This window comes from Euprymna scolopes, chromosome 22, assembly GCF_053919585.1.
Source record: "Euprymna scolopes isolate OS-2025 chromosome 22, ASM5391958v1, whole genome shotgun sequence".
NCBI classification, from domain to species: Eukaryota; Metazoa; Mollusca; class Cephalopoda; order Sepiida; family Sepiolidae; genus Euprymna; species Euprymna scolopes.
Genome location: NC_136503.1, coordinates 14,148,815 through 14,167,657, shown reverse-complemented (window position 1 = coordinate 14,167,657; position 18,843 = coordinate 14,148,815). Strand labels below are relative to the sequence as shown.

Genomic DNA, 18,843 nt, shown 5'->3' with positions numbered 1-18,843 from the left:
ATGCTTGTGTTTGGAATTCTCTCCCTGTTTCCATGACTGTATCAAAATGGAGAAATTTAAATGTAATGTGAACAAACATCTTGCTAAAAACAACTCTCCACTTAGGATGCTGCCTATAAATCTGTTCCTTTTGCGTCTCTGTGGCAATATGCCTCATTTTGGGATGAACAACAAAAAAAAAGAAACATTTTTTTTCTGTCTATTTACTTTTTATGTAATAAATAGCAGAGAGACCCGACGTTACCTGCGATTGAATAATGATCAACAAATGTTCAACACTTCGAATACTTTTGTCATCGAAATCTGTTAAATTTCCCATTTTTCAATCAAATCAATTGATTGCCTGCTTGAGTTGGGGACCCACTGCGCAATGACTTAGTCCACAATCCATTTTAGTCTACATTGCACTGTAGAGAACCTATTGTTAATTTTATGGAATTTTTTATATGATGGCTTGAATTAAAATGCAAAAGTTGGTACTCTTGCAGAATTTGACCTGGATCCTCAGGATTTTATGTCAATTATAGCTAGGGCTCAACTGGCTATCACCAGATTAAGCCAAGCATTGTTCAAATGTTAAAACACTAAATCGGCATTTTTTCTTTATTTTTGTATAAAAAATGTAATTTAATTATATTTTGGATGACGAAGGTGGGGGACATTTTTTCTATTTTTTTTAAACATTTGTTGACAAAAATAATTTAATTTTCTTAAAAAATTTTTTTTCTGTATTTTCACTTAACAATTTACATTTTTCATAAAATAATTCATCTTTTCTTATAAAAATATAATCCAAAATGTAAGGTTTTTGAAAAAAAAAAACCCCCAAAAAACGTACTTTCACCTAACAATTTATAGTTAAAAGAAAGATTAGTCTTTTCTTGAAAAGAAAAAAAAAACTTTTGATAAAAAATTTCAAAAAAATTCAATAAAAATAATTAAACAACACAGAATGCAACTTTTCTTGAAAAAAAATATGTATATATATATATATATATATATATATATATATTTAGTAAATTTACAGTAGGTTTTTGTTATTTTTTTATCTATTGCATTTCTATTTTTCCCAGTTTTTTTTTTTTGAAATTCGCCTGCATCTGTTACTTTGTTCTGCTTTAATCCAGTGACTGCTGGTCAAGCCCAAACTGTAATTCACAGAAAATCCCAAGGATTTGAGTCAAATTCTGCAAGAGTACTCGAAGGTCGAGTGTCATAATTCAGTTGTATTCTAAGCAGAAACATTCATTTTGAACAAACCCCTGTCTTTTCAAAGAATTTGCTGTTTTTATAAGACGGTCCCTTTGCTTGTGTAGTGATAAAACTTCTGAAATGTATTTATGATAGTTTGTATAGAACTGTTAACTTTGACCAAAATTGGACTGTTCGTTCAATCAGATTTTTTTTCGATTATCAATTTTCAATACTTATCGGAGGCATTCCAATACAAAATCTAAGAACACTCCCGGAAACGTAAAGTACATTTGTGTGAATCTTTTTAAAAATCGGCCTAGTTATTTTGTTCGTCTATTAGGAACGAACACACACACACACAAAGTGGCTATTATATATTTAACTTTTTTCTTTTTTTTTATCATTTAGCGAATATGCCAACATAGTTATGAGAAGTTTGTGAATGTCAAGTAGCAATAAACAATAATTTCGATGAGCATTATCTAAAGATAAGATGTTTTTCAATCGACTTGAAGCGATTGATAAATGCAGCAAAACATTAACAATCTGATAATGCTGACATGTGATAGCGGATAAAGTCTCAAGATAAAAATGTTTCAACATGTCCTAATTACACCCATCTATAACAATCAGATGTTGGTTAATTAGATTACATTAACATAACATCCAGTCTGAATGCATTTGAAGATGGTCGGAGGTTACATCGGCTGGATGGAGTACTGCTGCCACATCTGGGCAGGAGCTGCTAAAAACAGCCTATCCTGCCTTGACACAGTACAAATTAGACTTCGTGGCTTAGTGGGGGATGCCCTTTTCTCTTCCCTGCAACCTCTCTCCCACAGAAGAGACGTTGCGAGCCTGTCTTTGTTTTATCTTTATTTCCATGGCAGGTGCTCGTCTGAGCTCCAATCCCTCGTCCTCCCCTCGCCAATCTTTCACGAGAAACACCCGTCTGGCTGAAACTACTGTCAATAATTTTCCCCACTCTTTGTCTGTGCCTAAATCCAAATGTAGATTCTATGAGCAAAACTTCTTTCTTAGAACTGCACGCCAGTGGAACTCTCTGCCGCTTGCCTGTTTCCCACCTGACTACAACTTGGACGTCTTCAAGTCCAACATAAACAAACTCCTGACAAATCGCCCCCTTAAGTAAGACACTCTAACTAAACACCCAATACTAATGATTACTACAATACTATCTCATTGATTACTGTACACGCAATAACCCTTATCCCTGAGTGGCCTTCGGGCCTTGATAAGTGGTGAACCCCATGTAAAAAAAAACAAAAAAAAACGTTGTGAGAGAAACAACCAAGATTTGAACAATAGGCCAAACAATCCAAGTAATACAATGGTCCTGGATATGACCTCGAACTATATCCAGTGGTGAGGCCTCAGCTTGCGGACTTCGGGGAGTGTGGAGCCACCCTTTAATCACCATTGCTCCCAGGTCCACTCTCACCAGGAGTGGTAGTACCTGTTAGGGTCCCAACTATGGGTTAAATAGAAACCGACTTGAAAACAACAAATATATTCAATAAAAAAATTTTCTTCAAAATCTTTGGATTCGGCATTAAATAACCTGAAAAGGGTTGATATGCCGTAAAAGGTTTCCTTCAATAATTACAAGAAACCTTCTCTGCCACCTATAGCAATGGCCAGTGACTCCCTGTCTGAGAGTACATCTTTCAAACTGCTTGGCCTAACGTTCACAGGAAACATGAGTTGGAACAATTATTTGAAAACATTGCCAGGGCCGCTGCGAAGAAGGTAGGCTCTCTCTACCGTGCAAGAAAACTACTGACACCTGAAAGTATCCTGTACCTCTAAGGTCACCATTCGCCCATATATGGAGTATTGCTGTCACATTTGGGCTGGTGCATCTGCTACTAGTCTCTCGCTCCTAGACAAGGTTCAAAAGAGAGTCGCCAATCTGATAGGCCCTGAACTGGCATCTAAGCTTCAGCCTCTGTCCCATCGACGAAACGTTGCATCCCTCTGCCTGTTCTACAAGTATTTTAATGGTGAATGCTCTGATGAACTGCATACACTTGTGCCCCCACGACGTAGACACCTTCGACAAACCCGACAGGCAGCTAAATCCCACCCCCACACATTAGAGATCCCTAGATGTAAAAGATCTTTCTACTCCAGTAGTTTCTTCCCCAGAACTGCTAGACTCTGGAATTCCATTCCAGGTTCCTGCTTCCCCAACTTTACTGACATGCAGAAGTTCAAGTGTAACGTGAACCGACATCTTGCTGCCCAAATCCCAACATAGTGCCCCAGTAGCTGCTGCCCCAGTTCTTATCTTTATTGTAATTCTCACAACATTTTGGTCGATGTAAACACTGATCTTCCTTGGGTGTGTCTTGTCGAATTTTGAAATCTGTACAAAATTTAAAACGGACTTCTCCATTTACTCCAGAGGTGTAGCTTGTTCTTGTTCTGTCAGTTGAAGATTCAATTCTTCCTAAGATTGATACTAATGAGATGCATGAGACTTTGAGTCTGCTATAGCTGACCCTGTTAAAAAAAAAAGTTCAATTCTAAATTGCATAAAGATTTCAGAGTTTGACAAAATGCCCCTAAAGGTCCGTCGGGTTACATGATCTGAAATAGTATGAGAATAACATTTAGCATAAAATAATTTTTAATCAGAAATTGTTTTGTTTTTTTTGTTTTTTTAATTTAATTTTTTTCGGTTTGGTTTTACAATAGACCAAGATACAAAAAAGTGGTTAATAAACAAATATAGGCAAGATAAGTGACTCTATTTTTTTTTTCTGTTTTAACTTATTTTAAAGTGTGTTTTAAGTGTGAGATGCAAGTTGTGCAGGGCACTTAAGTTAGAACAAAAATGAATATGGTGCCATGATGCTTTTGCATTTGGAGTCCTGAGAATCTGTCAAAAACTCTGAAGAAAAAAAATGCAAATAGAAATCCACTGATGATAGTAATATCTATTTGATGAATTTCTGTTAGTATTTTGTATTTTTTTTTTTTTTGCTTCTAGGTGGATTTGTGGGACTCCAAAGACAAAAGCATCATGACGCCATGTTTACTTTCGTTTTAACATTGAAGGGGGGGAGCAGTAAATCTGTTGGAGCACATTCTATGAAAGTACTTGTAACAAGTTACCACTTTACTTTAGCAAGAGTCAACTACCTGCTCATCATGGATGACCTCAAACATAAATCGACTTCCGCAGATCATACAGAATTTCTTCAGAGATATTCTAATGAAGTTTGGTTTGGACAAATGTGCCAAGTACTCCATCAGAGTGGGGAAGACTGTCCAAACAAAAAACCTACCGCTTGATTAAGGTACTGACATCATAGAATTAGAAGAGCAGGAAAAAAATAAAAATATTTTGGCATAGAAGAGAACGATTCAATTCAGCATGCCAAGATGAGAAAAAAAATTGGCAGAGGAATATACGTTGTGTAAGGAAAATCTGTAAAACAGAACAAACAAAAACAAGGTAACTGCCATTAACCAACTTGCCATGCCTGCTTTGGCATTGTTGACTGGCCACAAAAGGATATAAACAGACTGAACACTAAAATGAGAAAAATATTGACAATGTATAGAATAACATACAGAAACCAGTGTCTGCCTAGGCTATATCTGCCCAGAGGAGCAGGAGAAATGGCTCTCTCAGAAAGTGACCATGCCACGATTGTGAGCACCAGGCAATATCTGATGAGCTCCCCAAATCCAAATCTTAAAATGGTTTATCAACATCATGAAACAAGAGCCAGCAGAACAATCTCCATCACAAAATTGGCCAAACATTTTGGACAAGTCTGTCTGATAAATGAGACAGAATTACAAAATAAGTAAGTGATGGAAATAGCCCAAAAGATTTGCCAAAAATACACCAAGAATTTCCATTGCAAAAAATTGGATAAGATGTTTTTTTCTGGGTGGATTCTGGTTAAAAAGAGGATCACTCCTTTATCAGAAGAGGATTATTATGGCTGCTCAAGATCAAGGCTTGATGACCAATGCTTTTAAGAAGTCCACATGTTGTATAGGTGTCAAAAGGTGGACATAAGAGATGCTCGTTATGGTTTTAATCATTCCACCCCCTCGATTAACTTTAACCTTTCTATAATCTTGAGTAAAAGATTATATAAATTGTGTAATTCCTTCATGCATTTGTAGCAATTAAAACCTTTAATAAGGAATGCGAGATTCTACTTTTTTATTTCGCAACAATTTTAATTGCTACAAAAAAATGTACAGAATACTGCAACCTGAGAAATTCAATGTAGAAATTTCAACTCCTAATTCAAAAATCTGTACAAGCATTGGATACTCACATTCGAGAATTATTTGAGTATGATTAATAATCACAGTGAAGTCAAGCATAACAAATAACTTCAAAAGCTTTTTAATATTAATCAATATTTAGTCGTTGGAAAGGTTGCATTCCTTTACAGGTATTTAAATTTTAGATACTGGCAAGATATACATGAATCGGTTACACTTTTTATTTGGCCCAAAAATTTTGTAGTTCAACCATATCAACTTTCAAGCAAATGACATCATGGTTGTGGGATAGCGGTGGAATTGGTAATTACCTATAATCCACCATACTAATATTGATTTTCTAGAAATTTCTGTGACTTTGTGTTTTCTAGTCATTTTAGCATACCTATTTTTAGTCAAGACTATTACCAATGACCATGTTGTAGTCTGCAAGGAAGCAGTCTTATTGTAATGTCTTCCACAGCTTTTGGAAAGAAACGCTGTTCAAGGAAATTCCACCTGCAGTTAAGAACACAGATGAAGAAAGGAATGGTCTTTGTAATTGTGGTAGAAAGCCTGTTTTTACTGTGAATAACTTGCAGGGAGAAACCAAAGATCAAAGCCCAGTCGAGCACTTTTCATGAAAATTCTAATGGAGTAGGAAAAGAGTAGTAGCATCTGTTTTGTAAGATGCTGTAAGAAAGAGAAAAATCATCTTCTACTGAATATCAAAGTTGATTTTATGCTTTCTCACAGCAAGAAAGAGTTCTGAGCGGCACATCCCCAGGTGTGACATCTTGGGAAATATCTGACTCTTATCTTGGTAGAGGATTGCATCAGGAGTCAAGTACTTTCTGGATTTCTAGAATGATGCAATCATTTTTCAAAAGTACATTTTCTGACTGCTCAGTAAGAATTATATTGGTTTAGCTAGCTTGTAATAGCTTCGCAAAGTCCCGTGCTTGAAAAATGTGAAACATTAATAAAAAAAAACATTTTATTAATAACTTTGCAAACACAAAATTTTTTTTTTTTTATGTAGATGGATAAAAATGAACTTTTTGTAAAATGTGTTTAAAATATAACTAAAGACAAGAAAGAAAAAAATCAATTGCAATTTAGAGATAAGCCAAATAGAAGGCATCTCACTCCTAATGAAATCCTGTACCTTGTATAAAAGCCAAATACGTTCCAAGAGAGGCTCTATGTTTTGACAAGCTTCTGGGCTTGACCTTTACTCTTAATCTGAAATGAAACACGTACATCAAATCTGTTGCCAAGGGCACTGAAAAAATGGTAGGATCTTTCTATCGCTCCAGTATCTCACTCCTGATGCAATTCTCTACCTATATAAAAGCTAGGTTTTTTTTAATTTCTTTTTTTTTTTTTATTACATTTTCACCCCAAACAAGGCACATTGCCACTTTGATGTAGGGGGCTACTATCAGGGACATAAGCTACAGGGATACTATGTGGGGAGTTAGGCAGCAAGATGTCAGTTCACGTTACACTTGAACTTCTGCATGTCAGTACAGTTGGGGAAGCAGGAACCTGGAAAGGAATTCCAAAGTCTAGCTGTTCTGGGAAGAAACTACTGGAGTAGAAGGCTCTCTTACATCTAGGGATCTCTACTGTGTGGGGGTGGGATTTTGCTGCTTGTCGGGTTTGTCGGGGGGTATTTACGTTGAGGGGGTACAAGTACTTGCAGTTCGTCAGAGTATTCACCATTAAAATACTTGTAGAACAGGCAGAGGGATGCTACATTTCGTCGAGGGGACAGAGGCTGAAGCCTAGATGACAGTTCAGGACCTATCAGGTTGGCGACTCTCTTTTGAACCTTGTCTAGGAGTGAGAGACTAGTAGGAGATGTATCAGCCCAAATGTGACAACAATACTCCATATATAGGCAAATGGTGGCCTTATAGAGGTACAGGATACTTTCGGGCGTTACTATGTATGGTCCCCCCTCGCCAAACTTTCACGAAAAATACTCATCTTGCCAAAACCACTATTAATAATTTCCCCCACTCTTTATCTGTACATAAATGTAATGTAGATACTATGAACAAAGCTTCTTTTTTAGAACTGCACACCTCTGGAACTCTGTTCTGCTTGCCTGCTCTCCAGCTGACTACAATCTGATTGTCTTCAAGTCCAACATAAACAAGTTCTTGATGAACCATCCCCCTAAATAATACAATTTACAAAATTTCCCCTACTTACGATTACTACACTATAATCCCATTGATTACTGTACACCCATTAACCTTTATCCTCGAGTGGCCTCCAGGCCTTTATAAGTGTTGACTGCTATGTAAAAATTAAAAAAAAAAAGATGGAATACTGTTGCAACATCTGAGGAAGAAATGCTTAGAGTACCTCGACAAGTTAAAAAACCGACTTAAAATTTTGATGAGTGATGTTCTTTTCTTCTCCCTGCTACCTCTCTCAGTGTGAGTAAAAAAAAAAATAAAAATTATTGAATTAAAAAAAATAAAACAATAGTTCATTAATAGAATGCCATCTTTCAAAACCAATATGCAAATTAGTTAATCTTGTGCCTGATAGCACATATGCATAAGTAGTATATATAATATATTGAATTGGAAGCCATGTTTAATTTCAGAAGCGTTTTCGATGGGTAGCTATTCTATACAAGTTCTGGATATGAAGAATTTTTAGTGGATTGCTGTCCTGGACTTTATAATTTTGCAAGCAAAGAGCAAAAGATCCCTCTCGTGTTGACACGAGAAAATTATGTGCTGGAATGCTAAAAGATTCAATTTTTATCGAGCAATTCTGGTTTCTGATTGGTTGATAACAGAACATGGCTCAGTTTGATTCATCAGTTCCTATTGGCAGCATTTATAAATAGGATCTTCCAACTTTCAGGGAGAATACCCCGTTAATTATAAAAAAATATCGCAACAAAAAGATTGTATCTATTGTGTAAAGTTGAATTGATTTGAAATTTAGATTGAATCCCAAAAAGAATCGTATTCAACTCCGTTCAAAAAGCACATGAATGGCATTATAGTGTGTGTGTGTGTGTGTGTGTATATAATATATATATATATATACACACACACACACGGGGGCCATTCCAAAAGAAATGCTTCCTATTTTTTATTCTGCCTGAGCGGATTCAGAGGGGATTGCAAAATGCATTGTTATGATGACTAAACTTATGCATTCATGACATGAAAGTTTCATATCTCTGTTGCAGGGTCATTGAATTCCTACCAAGAATGCATTAAGAATGGTGGTGACTCTGTAGAAAAATACCTTCTGGGGCACAAAAGGTCACTCGTTTTAATGGTACCACTCTAGTCTTCATGTCTCTTTAACTTTTTGAGTTAAAAAAAATAAGAGGGTTTATTTTTGAAATTACACATTATAATTGTAAATCCTAACTTATATACTCATCAGAAACCTGAAATGTTAATTTTTTTTCTTCTCAAGCAAATTAACCTTGAACCTCTTAAATCCAATCTTGCATGCAGAGTAGAAAGTGGACCTTTCAGTAACTCTTGCCCCACCTCCCTATTTTGTCTCTATGGAAATCAGGGCATGAAGTCATTTGATATAAGAATCTAACAACAATGAAAGTTGGTTATTGCAAAGACAGGTGATGCCTATTGACCTTAATCTTGAAAAAAAAAAAACATAGGTAAAGGGACAACAGTGAGCAGGAAAAAAAGTTCCAAACCTTGCAATCCTTGGTAAGAAGCTTTATTATTATGTGGTATTAAAACAATAAATTGATGTTGACCTCTGGACCAACGAGTCAAACAAATTGGAACAAAGGAAACAAAGAATAGATCAGACAGTTCTGAGAAACGCATGCCATAATAGTATTTGTGTAGAAAAGACTGAGACTAGCAACACCACGTCTGTGAGAAGGTTGCAGTGAATAAAAAAATGTGGAGCCAATCAAATTATAGATACGTTTCTGCAATTTGTCAAAATCATTTAGATGGGACAAGGATTCACCAATCCAAATATGGCAACAATATTTCATACATGGTTTGATAGTAGATTTGTAGGGATAGAGAATAGCCTCGGGCGTGAGAAAGTTCAGTCTTTACATTCCATGACTAGCTTTTAATAAAGGGGGAAGAATTGGATGATGGCTGCTACATGAGCTGCCCTTAATGTCTGTTTTTTTTCTTTTCTTTATTGTTAATCTTATTCTATCTTGCATCATCAAATGTATTTATGTTTATGGAATAAAATTATAATCCCTTTTTTTTTTTTTTAAGTGAACTTTTACGTCCAAGGATGGAATACTGTTGCCATATCTGGGCAGGAGCTGCCAAAAACAGCCTATCATGCCTTGACAGAGTACAAAATAGACTTCGTGGTTTAGTGGGGGATGCCCTTTTCTCTACCCTGCAACCTCTCTCCCACAGAAGAGACGTTGCGAGCCTATCCTTGTTTTATCGTTATTTTCATGGCAGGTGCTCGTCTGAGCTCCAATCTCTAGTCCCTCCTCGCCAATCTTTCACGAAAAACACCCATCTAGCTGAATTCACTGTGAAAAATTTCCCCCACTCTTTATCTGTGCCTAAATCAAAACGCAGATTCCATGAACAAAGCTTCTTTCTTAGAACTGCACGGCTGTTGAACTCTGTTCCGTCTGCCTGCTTCCCTCCGGACTACAACTTGGATGTCTTCAAGTCCAATGTTAACAAATTCCTAATGAACCGCCCCCTTAAGTAAGCACTTCATCAAATCTCCACACTAACGTAATGTACTTGCAATAACCCTTATCCATGAGTGGCTTCCGGGCCTTGATAAGTGGTGATCTCTGTGTAAAAAAAAAAAAAAAAAAAAAAAAAAAAAAAAAAAACTTATTGACCTTTGGTTTTTAATCCTTTTTATTTTTTTCATTATTCTAGTTCTTTGATTCAAGTTTTTTTTTTTACAAGGTGATCACCACTTATCAAGGCCCGGAAGCCACTCAGGGATAAGGGTTATTGCATGTACAGTACGTTAGTGTGGGGGTTTAATAAAAAAGTCTACATAAGGGGGCGGTTCATCAGGAATTTGTTTACATTGGACTTGAAGACATCCAGGTTGTAGTCAGGTGGGAAGCAAGCAGACGGAACAGAGTTCCACAGGCGTGCAGTTCTAAGAAAGAAGCTTTGTTCATGGAATCTACGTTTTGATTTAGGCACAGATAAAGAGTGGGGAAAATGTTTGACAGTGGTTTCAGCTAGACCGGTGTTTTTCGTAAAAGATTTGTGAGCGGGGAACTAGAGATTGGAGCTCAGACGAGCACCTGCCATGGAAATAACGATAAAACAAAGATAGGCTCGCAACGTCTCTTCTATGGGAGAGAGATTGCAGGGAAGAGAAAAGGGCATCCCCCACTAAGCCACGAAGTCTATTTTGTACTGTGTCAAGGCATGATAGGCTGTTTTTAGCAGTTCCTGCCCAGATATGGAAGCAGTATTCCATCCTTGGGCGTACTTGGCTTTTATATAAATAGTTTTATTTTATTTAACCTATACAAATGTGAAATATCCTCAGCCACCAGAGTCATAACAAATATCAAATGTTGCCTGTAGATATTTGATTAATTATGGTTGAATAATCTGTATTTTTTATTATCCTATATTTTTAATGAGATTGTATGTTTGTATGTGGCTATGTATTTTTACAAAGTAAAAACTATTCCTCAGAGACTCTACATCTGTCAAAGAGGGGGAACAGGATGCTTGTAAATGTCAATGGTCTGTTCGCTTCTTGTGTGTATGTGTGTGTGCACATATATATATATATATATATATATATCATCTACATACAGTACTGTTTAGTTGTATCGATTAGACTAGCACGTTTCCCAAGCCAAGGTTTGAAGCTACAAACATTGTGTTGATAGTCGGCAGTTCTACCCACTGGCCCATTAGAGCGGCGCTCGCAAATGACCTCAACAAATGTCACTTTAAATAAACACTTGTCCACAGCTTTTACAGTGCTTGAACTGCTTGTTTATTTACAAACAAACAAACAATGAGCCTCACCTTATAGCCATTTAAGTAGCAGGTGAGATACATTTACGACAATGCTCAACCCAAACATACATAAATGCAAACACACGCAAACACAACCAATATAATTATATTATAAATTGGTTGTGTTTGTGTGCGTTTATATTTGTATTCTGAAGAATACACACACACACACTATATAATTTCTCTTAGTCTGTTTGTTTGTCTGTCTCTCCATTTCACTTCTTTCAGAAACTCCTAGGTCAATCTGGCTGAAATTTTGTTGGCCGTTTGTTTTGACACTGGCAACGAACTAAGTATTATGGTATCTGTTCAGTGCACAGTTAGGAATTGATAGGGATTAATCACCAAAATACCATATTTACTCTAGAACGTTTCTCAGAAACTACTAGTCTGATCTGTCTGAAATTTTGTATAGACTTGTGCTATGATAAGAAGCAACAAATTAAGTGTTGTGGTATCTATTCAATGCACAGTTAAGAATTAATAACAATTAGTATTAATGCAAAAATGCACACAAATTTAACTGCATTAATTTGGCATAAAGCATTCATTCTAAGTCTATAACTTTTGCCATTAAAAATGGACAAAAAGTCTTGTATCGTATAAAACAAATTCAGACCAACAAGCACAACATCAACGTTGAACATGAACAGAAAGAATTGGTTTTATCACAAGTGATTTGAACAATTCGTATGGTTTGAAATTTGTCGATGCATCTCTTTTATCAGATCCTCATCTTGAAAATCACCCTCTTGTGTAAGGAAACAATAAGCTGAAAAAGGTTAAAAATGAAACAAATCAAAAATCAAAGTATAGTATCTGCTCTAATACTACTCTTCATCTTTTCTATCCTTGGTTTGTGAAGAAAAACTCATTCTAGACTGAGGTAATTTTTATTTTTGTTCCAATTCAGAATTTCCCTTTTTGGGAGCTGGATTTTCACATTAACAACCAACCTTGTTTCCAATTCCCCTCAGTTTGAAGAGTTATTTCCCTTGATTTTGTTATTATAATAATAATAATAATAATAATAATAATAAAAAATTTTTTTAAAAAAGTTGTATTCTTTTCTATTTGTTCACAATTTGGTTAATATACAAAAGGTATTGTTTCACAAATAGATTCCTGGAATCAACTTTCAACAGGTTATCTCATTTGCATATGGCATTAAAGAAAATCTGTTTTAATAATTAGCTTTAAATTTTTAAAGGAAATTAGTAATAGAATTGTTTTAAGTATTCTATTTAGAAATATTATATGAAGTTGATTTATTTAATTTTATTTTATATTTAATTTAATTTATTTTTATCATTATTATAACCAAAACCAGCTGTGTTTAAAAACGAAGTAAGTTTTTATTTAACATACGAATTATTTCCCTTTAAACTATAAGATTTTATTTCCTTATTAAAATTTCATAGATGAAGATGACTGTTTTACTCTTCAGAAATCCTAAATATGATCAACGTTCAACAACTTATAATATTTGGTGTATTTTCAATAGTATGTGATTAAACCCTCTACCGAGCAATGCCGGGTATGTACAGCTAGTATTAATAATAATAATAGAATAAAAACTATTTTCTGCCAAAATCAGACTGACAGTCTTAGGTATACTGTGGCTGGCATGGCCTTGTTCTCTTCTGGTCTAAGTTGTAGTCGTATGCAGTTCTCGGAGGTCTACCCTCCCAAAGCTTAATTGACAGGGCTACCCAGACAATTTTTGTTTAGCCAGAATGTTGTTCCTCTAGAGTGCTGCTTTTTTTAAATCTCACTTTCTTGACCTTGTGTCTAATCTTCCACTATGATTCTGTATGATCCTGTGCAGCTCTAGGTGGTCCACTTTCCCAAGCTTTACCTCCTTCCTCTTTAAGAAGATATTAATTCATTACTACTCACTCAGGAGATAAAGAAAAGCACTATAGAATCATTTTTTTTTTTTTTTTTTTTTTCAATTTTATTCATTTTTTTCTCTCTCTCTTTTGTAGATATTGATTACTTACGAAGAGTCCTTCCCAAAGACACACACCCAGGTTTTTTTGAATACCTCAAAGAAATGAACGTGAACAGTGTTACAATGTGGGCCATCGACGAAGGTACTGTCGTATTCCCAAAAGTCCCTCTTATCATGGTTGAAGGCCCGCTACCAATTGTGCAACTGCTGGAGACCTGTTTTTTGAACCTTGTCAATTATGCCAGGTAAGAATTTCCGGCATTTTATTTCTGTTATAAGATAAGCTGACTTACCTATTTCAGAAATAATGGACTTATCCAGAGACTTATCCAGATATGTTTACATCTAACAGGTTATTGAGTAGCGATTCATGGCAGTTATGGTCCCATAATCATGTTGTGTACTTCTGTTACATACTTTTGCTAATACACTTTTAATTATACTTTCATGCATGTCTTTTTTTTTTTTTTTTTTTTTTTTTTTTTTTTTTTTTTGTTCTAGTTGGGGATGGGGCATTCTACTAAATGCCAGAAATTCACCCGCTATCTAATACATTCCAACTGAGAGGTCTTTTTTAAGATTCTTACCATCCCTTTAAGTGTAAGTTTGACTCTCTTGCACTTGGTTCACTGGGTATATTTGCCAGGCAGATTTTAAAATTCTTTTCAATGACTCCAGTTGTTCCTATAATTACTGGAACAATGGAGATCTTCCTAAGATTCCATTTTCTTTTCATGTCGTACATAAGACCTTAGTATTTCGTTATCTTTTCCCACTTGGCTCTGTTTAACTTAGCATAATTGGTGACACTAACCTCTAAGCTTGTTACTTTCTTCTTGTCCCATATAACTGTCAGGTTTAATAACTTCGTTTTTTTAGGTAGTTTTAGGAATTGCATAGTCATAATGGATGGTGTATGACTTATTTCCAACTGTTCCTTCTGGTAAACATGTTAACAAGACTTACTGCTGCATTTGATATTCAACTTTTTACAGATTATCCAGTGGAGATATTTGCACACTCCATTGTGTCGCATTGTTTAGTAGACATCCTCCAGCAGAAGGTTACAGCTAGCTGTAAGGTGACTCACGGTCTCTACTTCTGTGTGGCAGAACCTGCATTTGTTGTTATTGCTGAGACAACTCCTCTTAAAATCATTGGTCATCAAACAAATATAAAGAGGAATCATGTTTGTGTGTGAAAGAAACAAACTTGACTTTAGCCTGACTTAATTTGAAGGAGTTTATAAGTCAGTCGTATTTCAAGATGATGTCTTTCAACCGTCAAATATTCACTCTATGTAATATCCTGCTTGTTCCTTCCTTAGTGAGTCTGTACGTTATGCTTTGTAAAAAAAAAAAAAAAGCCAAATACAATTTTTGAAGGCCAAACTGCTTCAAAAAAGGCCAAATTTGTAAATTTTGGCCTTAGTTTTAAAGAGGGCAATTGTGCAACCCTTAACAAGAATATGAGAATGATTTTTTTTTTTTTTTGAAGTAGCCTTGTTTTCGAATATCATAATATATGATTATTATTGTAATGGGGTGAGAAAGGAACTCATAATTTTGACGTGCAACAGTTCTTCACTAAAGAAGTCGGCGAAACCTTACCTAAAAAGGGATCATTTGAAAGAAATGGCTAAAAGAAAAAACCTTGTCTGCCAAGAGGTGCTGGACTGAAGGAGTAAATTAAAGATCATCTATTACAATGTGATTTTATTATTTGTATTGAACTATGTAGCACAACATTACTCCCTGAGTTTTTATTAGTACTTATTAAATTATCTCATTTAAAGAGTTGGGCGAATGCTATATTTAAAATATGATGGATGTTATTTTCATAGACTCATATTTGTTGTGTGTTAGTTTTTCTGTTCAAAAAATTAATTTTTTGAACTATGCAAAAAAAATATCAGCCTTATTAAAACATATTTGGTAATTATATTTCTCATTCTGTGGAATTTTAATCCTGCTAATCTCTAATAGGTCGTGAAGTATATTCTTTTGTTTCGTTGTGCGGGTCTAATGATGATACTAGCATATTCAATGTTTATAAAAAATTTTCTGTCCTCTGGAATTTTTTTCACGGCCAGATGATATATTGTTCAACCGATAAATCATATAAACCTTCTTTTCTTTATCTTTTTAGTTTGGTGGCAACCAATGCTGTTCGCTTCCGCCTGGCTGCAGGACCAGACATGACATTATTTGAATTTGGATTGCGTCGTGCACAGGGGCCTGATGGGGGCATGTCTGCTTCCCGCTACTGTTACCTAGGAGGTGAGCACAAGTTCCTGGCTTCTTCTTTGTCTCAAAAAGATGATTGGTGGTTTATCTTTTTAAATTGTTAGTAGAATTTGTAAAAAACCTGATGGTGGTCTCTACAGTAATGCTTCTAACATGATCCTCAATTTAAATTTTTTATTTAAAAAATTTTTAAAATATTATACTAATAAAATAATTTTTAAAATCCTGTGGCAGGAGGGGAAGGGGGGTCTCTAGGCACCAAAGCTAACAGTTTAGGTCATTGTTGAGATGAATTTTTCCCTGTTGGCTGAGGTATGGCTTTGGTCTTGTGCAGTTCTAGGAGTTCCACCCTGACAGGCTTTGCCTTCTTGCTTGAAGAATGAGTTACTTTATTCCTAATTGCCTGAGGTACCTCTACCAGAGAATGCCAACATGGCTATGCAGACATTTTTTACAGGCCAGAATGCTCTTCCTATAGGACACTGGCTCTTGGAATCCCACTTTTCAATATTTGTGTCACATGCCTCCGCTCGCTGTGGTAAGGAGATAGACAACAACAGTATTAAATTTTTTTTATTTTTAATATTTTTTTTTTTTTTTTTTTTACATAGGCATCACCACATTATCAAGGCCAAGAGGCCACTCAAGGATAAGGGTTAAAGAGTGTACAGTAGAAATTGGACAATATAGTAATCATTAGTAATGAAAATTTGGTAAATTTGATAACTTATATGGAACGGCTCATCAAGAACTTATTTACGTTAGACTTGAACACAACCATAGTGTAGTCAGCCGGAAAGCAGGAAAACGGAAGACAATTCCACAGGCGTGCAGTTAATTGCTAGCATGTTTTCCTGTATATTAATTGATGAGTTCCCCTCAATGTTGAGCTAATCATACAGCCTAATAAATAAAAGGAAAAAGTAAGACCTGATATAGGATGTAAGGACGCACTTGTGTTGCATTAGTTCAACGTATGGCATGTCAACGCTGTATATTTCACGTACTTGTATAGTCACTTAATCAAAGTACATATTTTCAGTAACCTAATGAACAAACAGTTCATTTAACTTTTGAGCCGTGATCATCTTTTGTATACATACATATTAGTAATAGGACAATTCCAATATTTTTCTTGGTCCTGATACAATTACCCATTCCGTACTAAATTTCTGATTCTTTATAAATCTCTAAATATTTAACTATAGTTTTTATTTATTCCCGATTACTGTAAAAACACATGTTAAATGTGCAGATATTTTATTAGAAACACTTGGTGTGTATAGTCTTGGGGGGGGGGGGATGATTTATAGATTTTAGTTTTACTGGTAGTTTAAAATCAATGAGTATTTGTTATTTTATTATTACTACCAGCAGTGGAAGATTTTGTTTTAAACAAAAATCATATGAAATAATTAATTCATTCATTTATATGGCAATTCTGCTGTCCGGTTACTTCATTCTTATCAGCCTTGGCTATAAATAGAATCGTTCAAGTTTTATGATCATACCCACACCAGTTATGCAAAAAATATCGCAAAAAAGGCAGTGCCACTTGATCTATTCTGTTATAGACATCTTTAAGGAATTGATTAATTCATTTTCACGTAAAAAAAATCTAGTAATTTTTTCTATAAATAAAATTAATTTTTTGCATTTTTTATCCCCCCAACAAAGGAGGGATTGGGCCTAGTAATTCACTCCCGTTCGTCTGTTCGTACTTTTCTCAATAACCATGCCTTGGATTTCTTTAAGATTTTGCACAAACATTAGTCATGGTGAAAGTAAATTTTTCACTCATGAAATATAGCTTTAACATTGATAAAATTGATAAAGATAGAAGTCTATATTTGTGCATGTGCAGAAATAACATGTTTAATTGACTTATGCCTAACAAGTTCTAAAATGTTGACCTTGTAGCAGCTATTTTAACTGGCTAAAAAACAAATTAAATTTTTTCCACAACACATTTCTCTATATCTCATTCCCTATCACAGATGGTTACGTTTCCAACCTGTTTCCCAGACCAGCAACAACAACACGCATCATTTTTAGATCTGTTTTTGACCACAGTTCCCGATGACTGTAACGAATGCTCACAGCCCTCTAGGGAACGCCGATTATGCAGTGGTAATGGTTGAAATTACCCTAAACTCTAGAGCCAAAACTGAAGAGCTACTGCTCAAAACAACGAGATATTATTAAAAGACTGACTGGGAAGCCATCAGGGATCTCATCAGGGACGCTCCATGGCAAAATATTTTTTCGCTTCCTGCTGAACATTGCGCAAATGAGACCACTGAATGGTTCAAAACAGCAATTGAAGCACATGTTCCCACGCGCAAATTCTATAGCAAGCCCCACTCTCCCCAATGGTTTACTTCTACTTGTGCAGCTGCCATAGCGCAAAGGCAGCATGTGTACCGCAAATATAACCAACATAAGTCCAAATCAAAAAGACAGAAGTATATAGAAAGAAGCCAGAAATAACTGTAAGAAAGAAATAGCGACAGCTAAGAGAGAATTTACTGAAACCACCAAAAAATGCATCGAAACACAGAAATTGGGAACCCGTGACTTCTGGAAAATCTACAACAGTGTAGTAAATAATGGACAATCAACAATTCCCCCACTATCCAACAATCATGAGGTTGTTTGCTCTGCAACTGAGAAGGCTAACATGCTTGCCAGACGGTTTGCCTCCAACTCCACATTGGACCCTGCTAACCCCCCCCCCCGACTTTTGCGGACAGACGCCACACTAGACGATCTGAAAATCACCCCTTCTCAGGTGCATGCTATCATAAGAAATCTTGATACTGCAAAAGCCTGTGGGCCTGATCTCATCCCGGCTGTGCTATTAAAAAAGTGCGTCGCCAAAATAGCTCCAGTTCTCTCCAAACTTTACAACAAATGCCTTAATAAATCTTGCTTCCCTGCCTGCTGGAAAACTGCTTCTGTAGTACCAGTTTTCAAGAATTCTGGCGAAAGAACTGACCCATTAAATTATCACCCCATTAGCCTCCTCCCACTTTTCGCCAAAATATTTGAGACCATAATTAACCAAGCTCTAGTCCATCACCTTACAGATGCTAAACTTCTGACTGACCAACAATATGGATTGAGGCAAGCCCATACCACAGCAGACATCCTAACTGTAATCTCAGAACGT

General features: G+C 35.7%; 1 protein-coding gene across 6 annotated transcripts in view; it reads left to right on the top strand.

Moving 5' to 3' along the window:
- The window catches only part of LOC145243903 (nicotinate phosphoribosyltransferase-like), a 328,038-nt gene that overhangs the window by 214,482 nt on the left and 94,713 nt on the right, over nucleotides 1–18,843 (top strand). For all 6 annotated transcript variants that reach the window (XM_080107013.1, XM_080107009.1, XM_080107014.1 and 3 more), the window contains 2 exons: nucleotides 13,460–13,670; nucleotides 15,574–15,704. In XM_080107013.1, coding sequence (XP_079963139.1) covers nucleotides 13,460–13,670; nucleotides 15,574–15,704 — 342 coding nt within the window. The remainder of the gene's footprint in view (nucleotides 1–13,459; nucleotides 13,671–15,573; nucleotides 15,705–18,843) is intronic.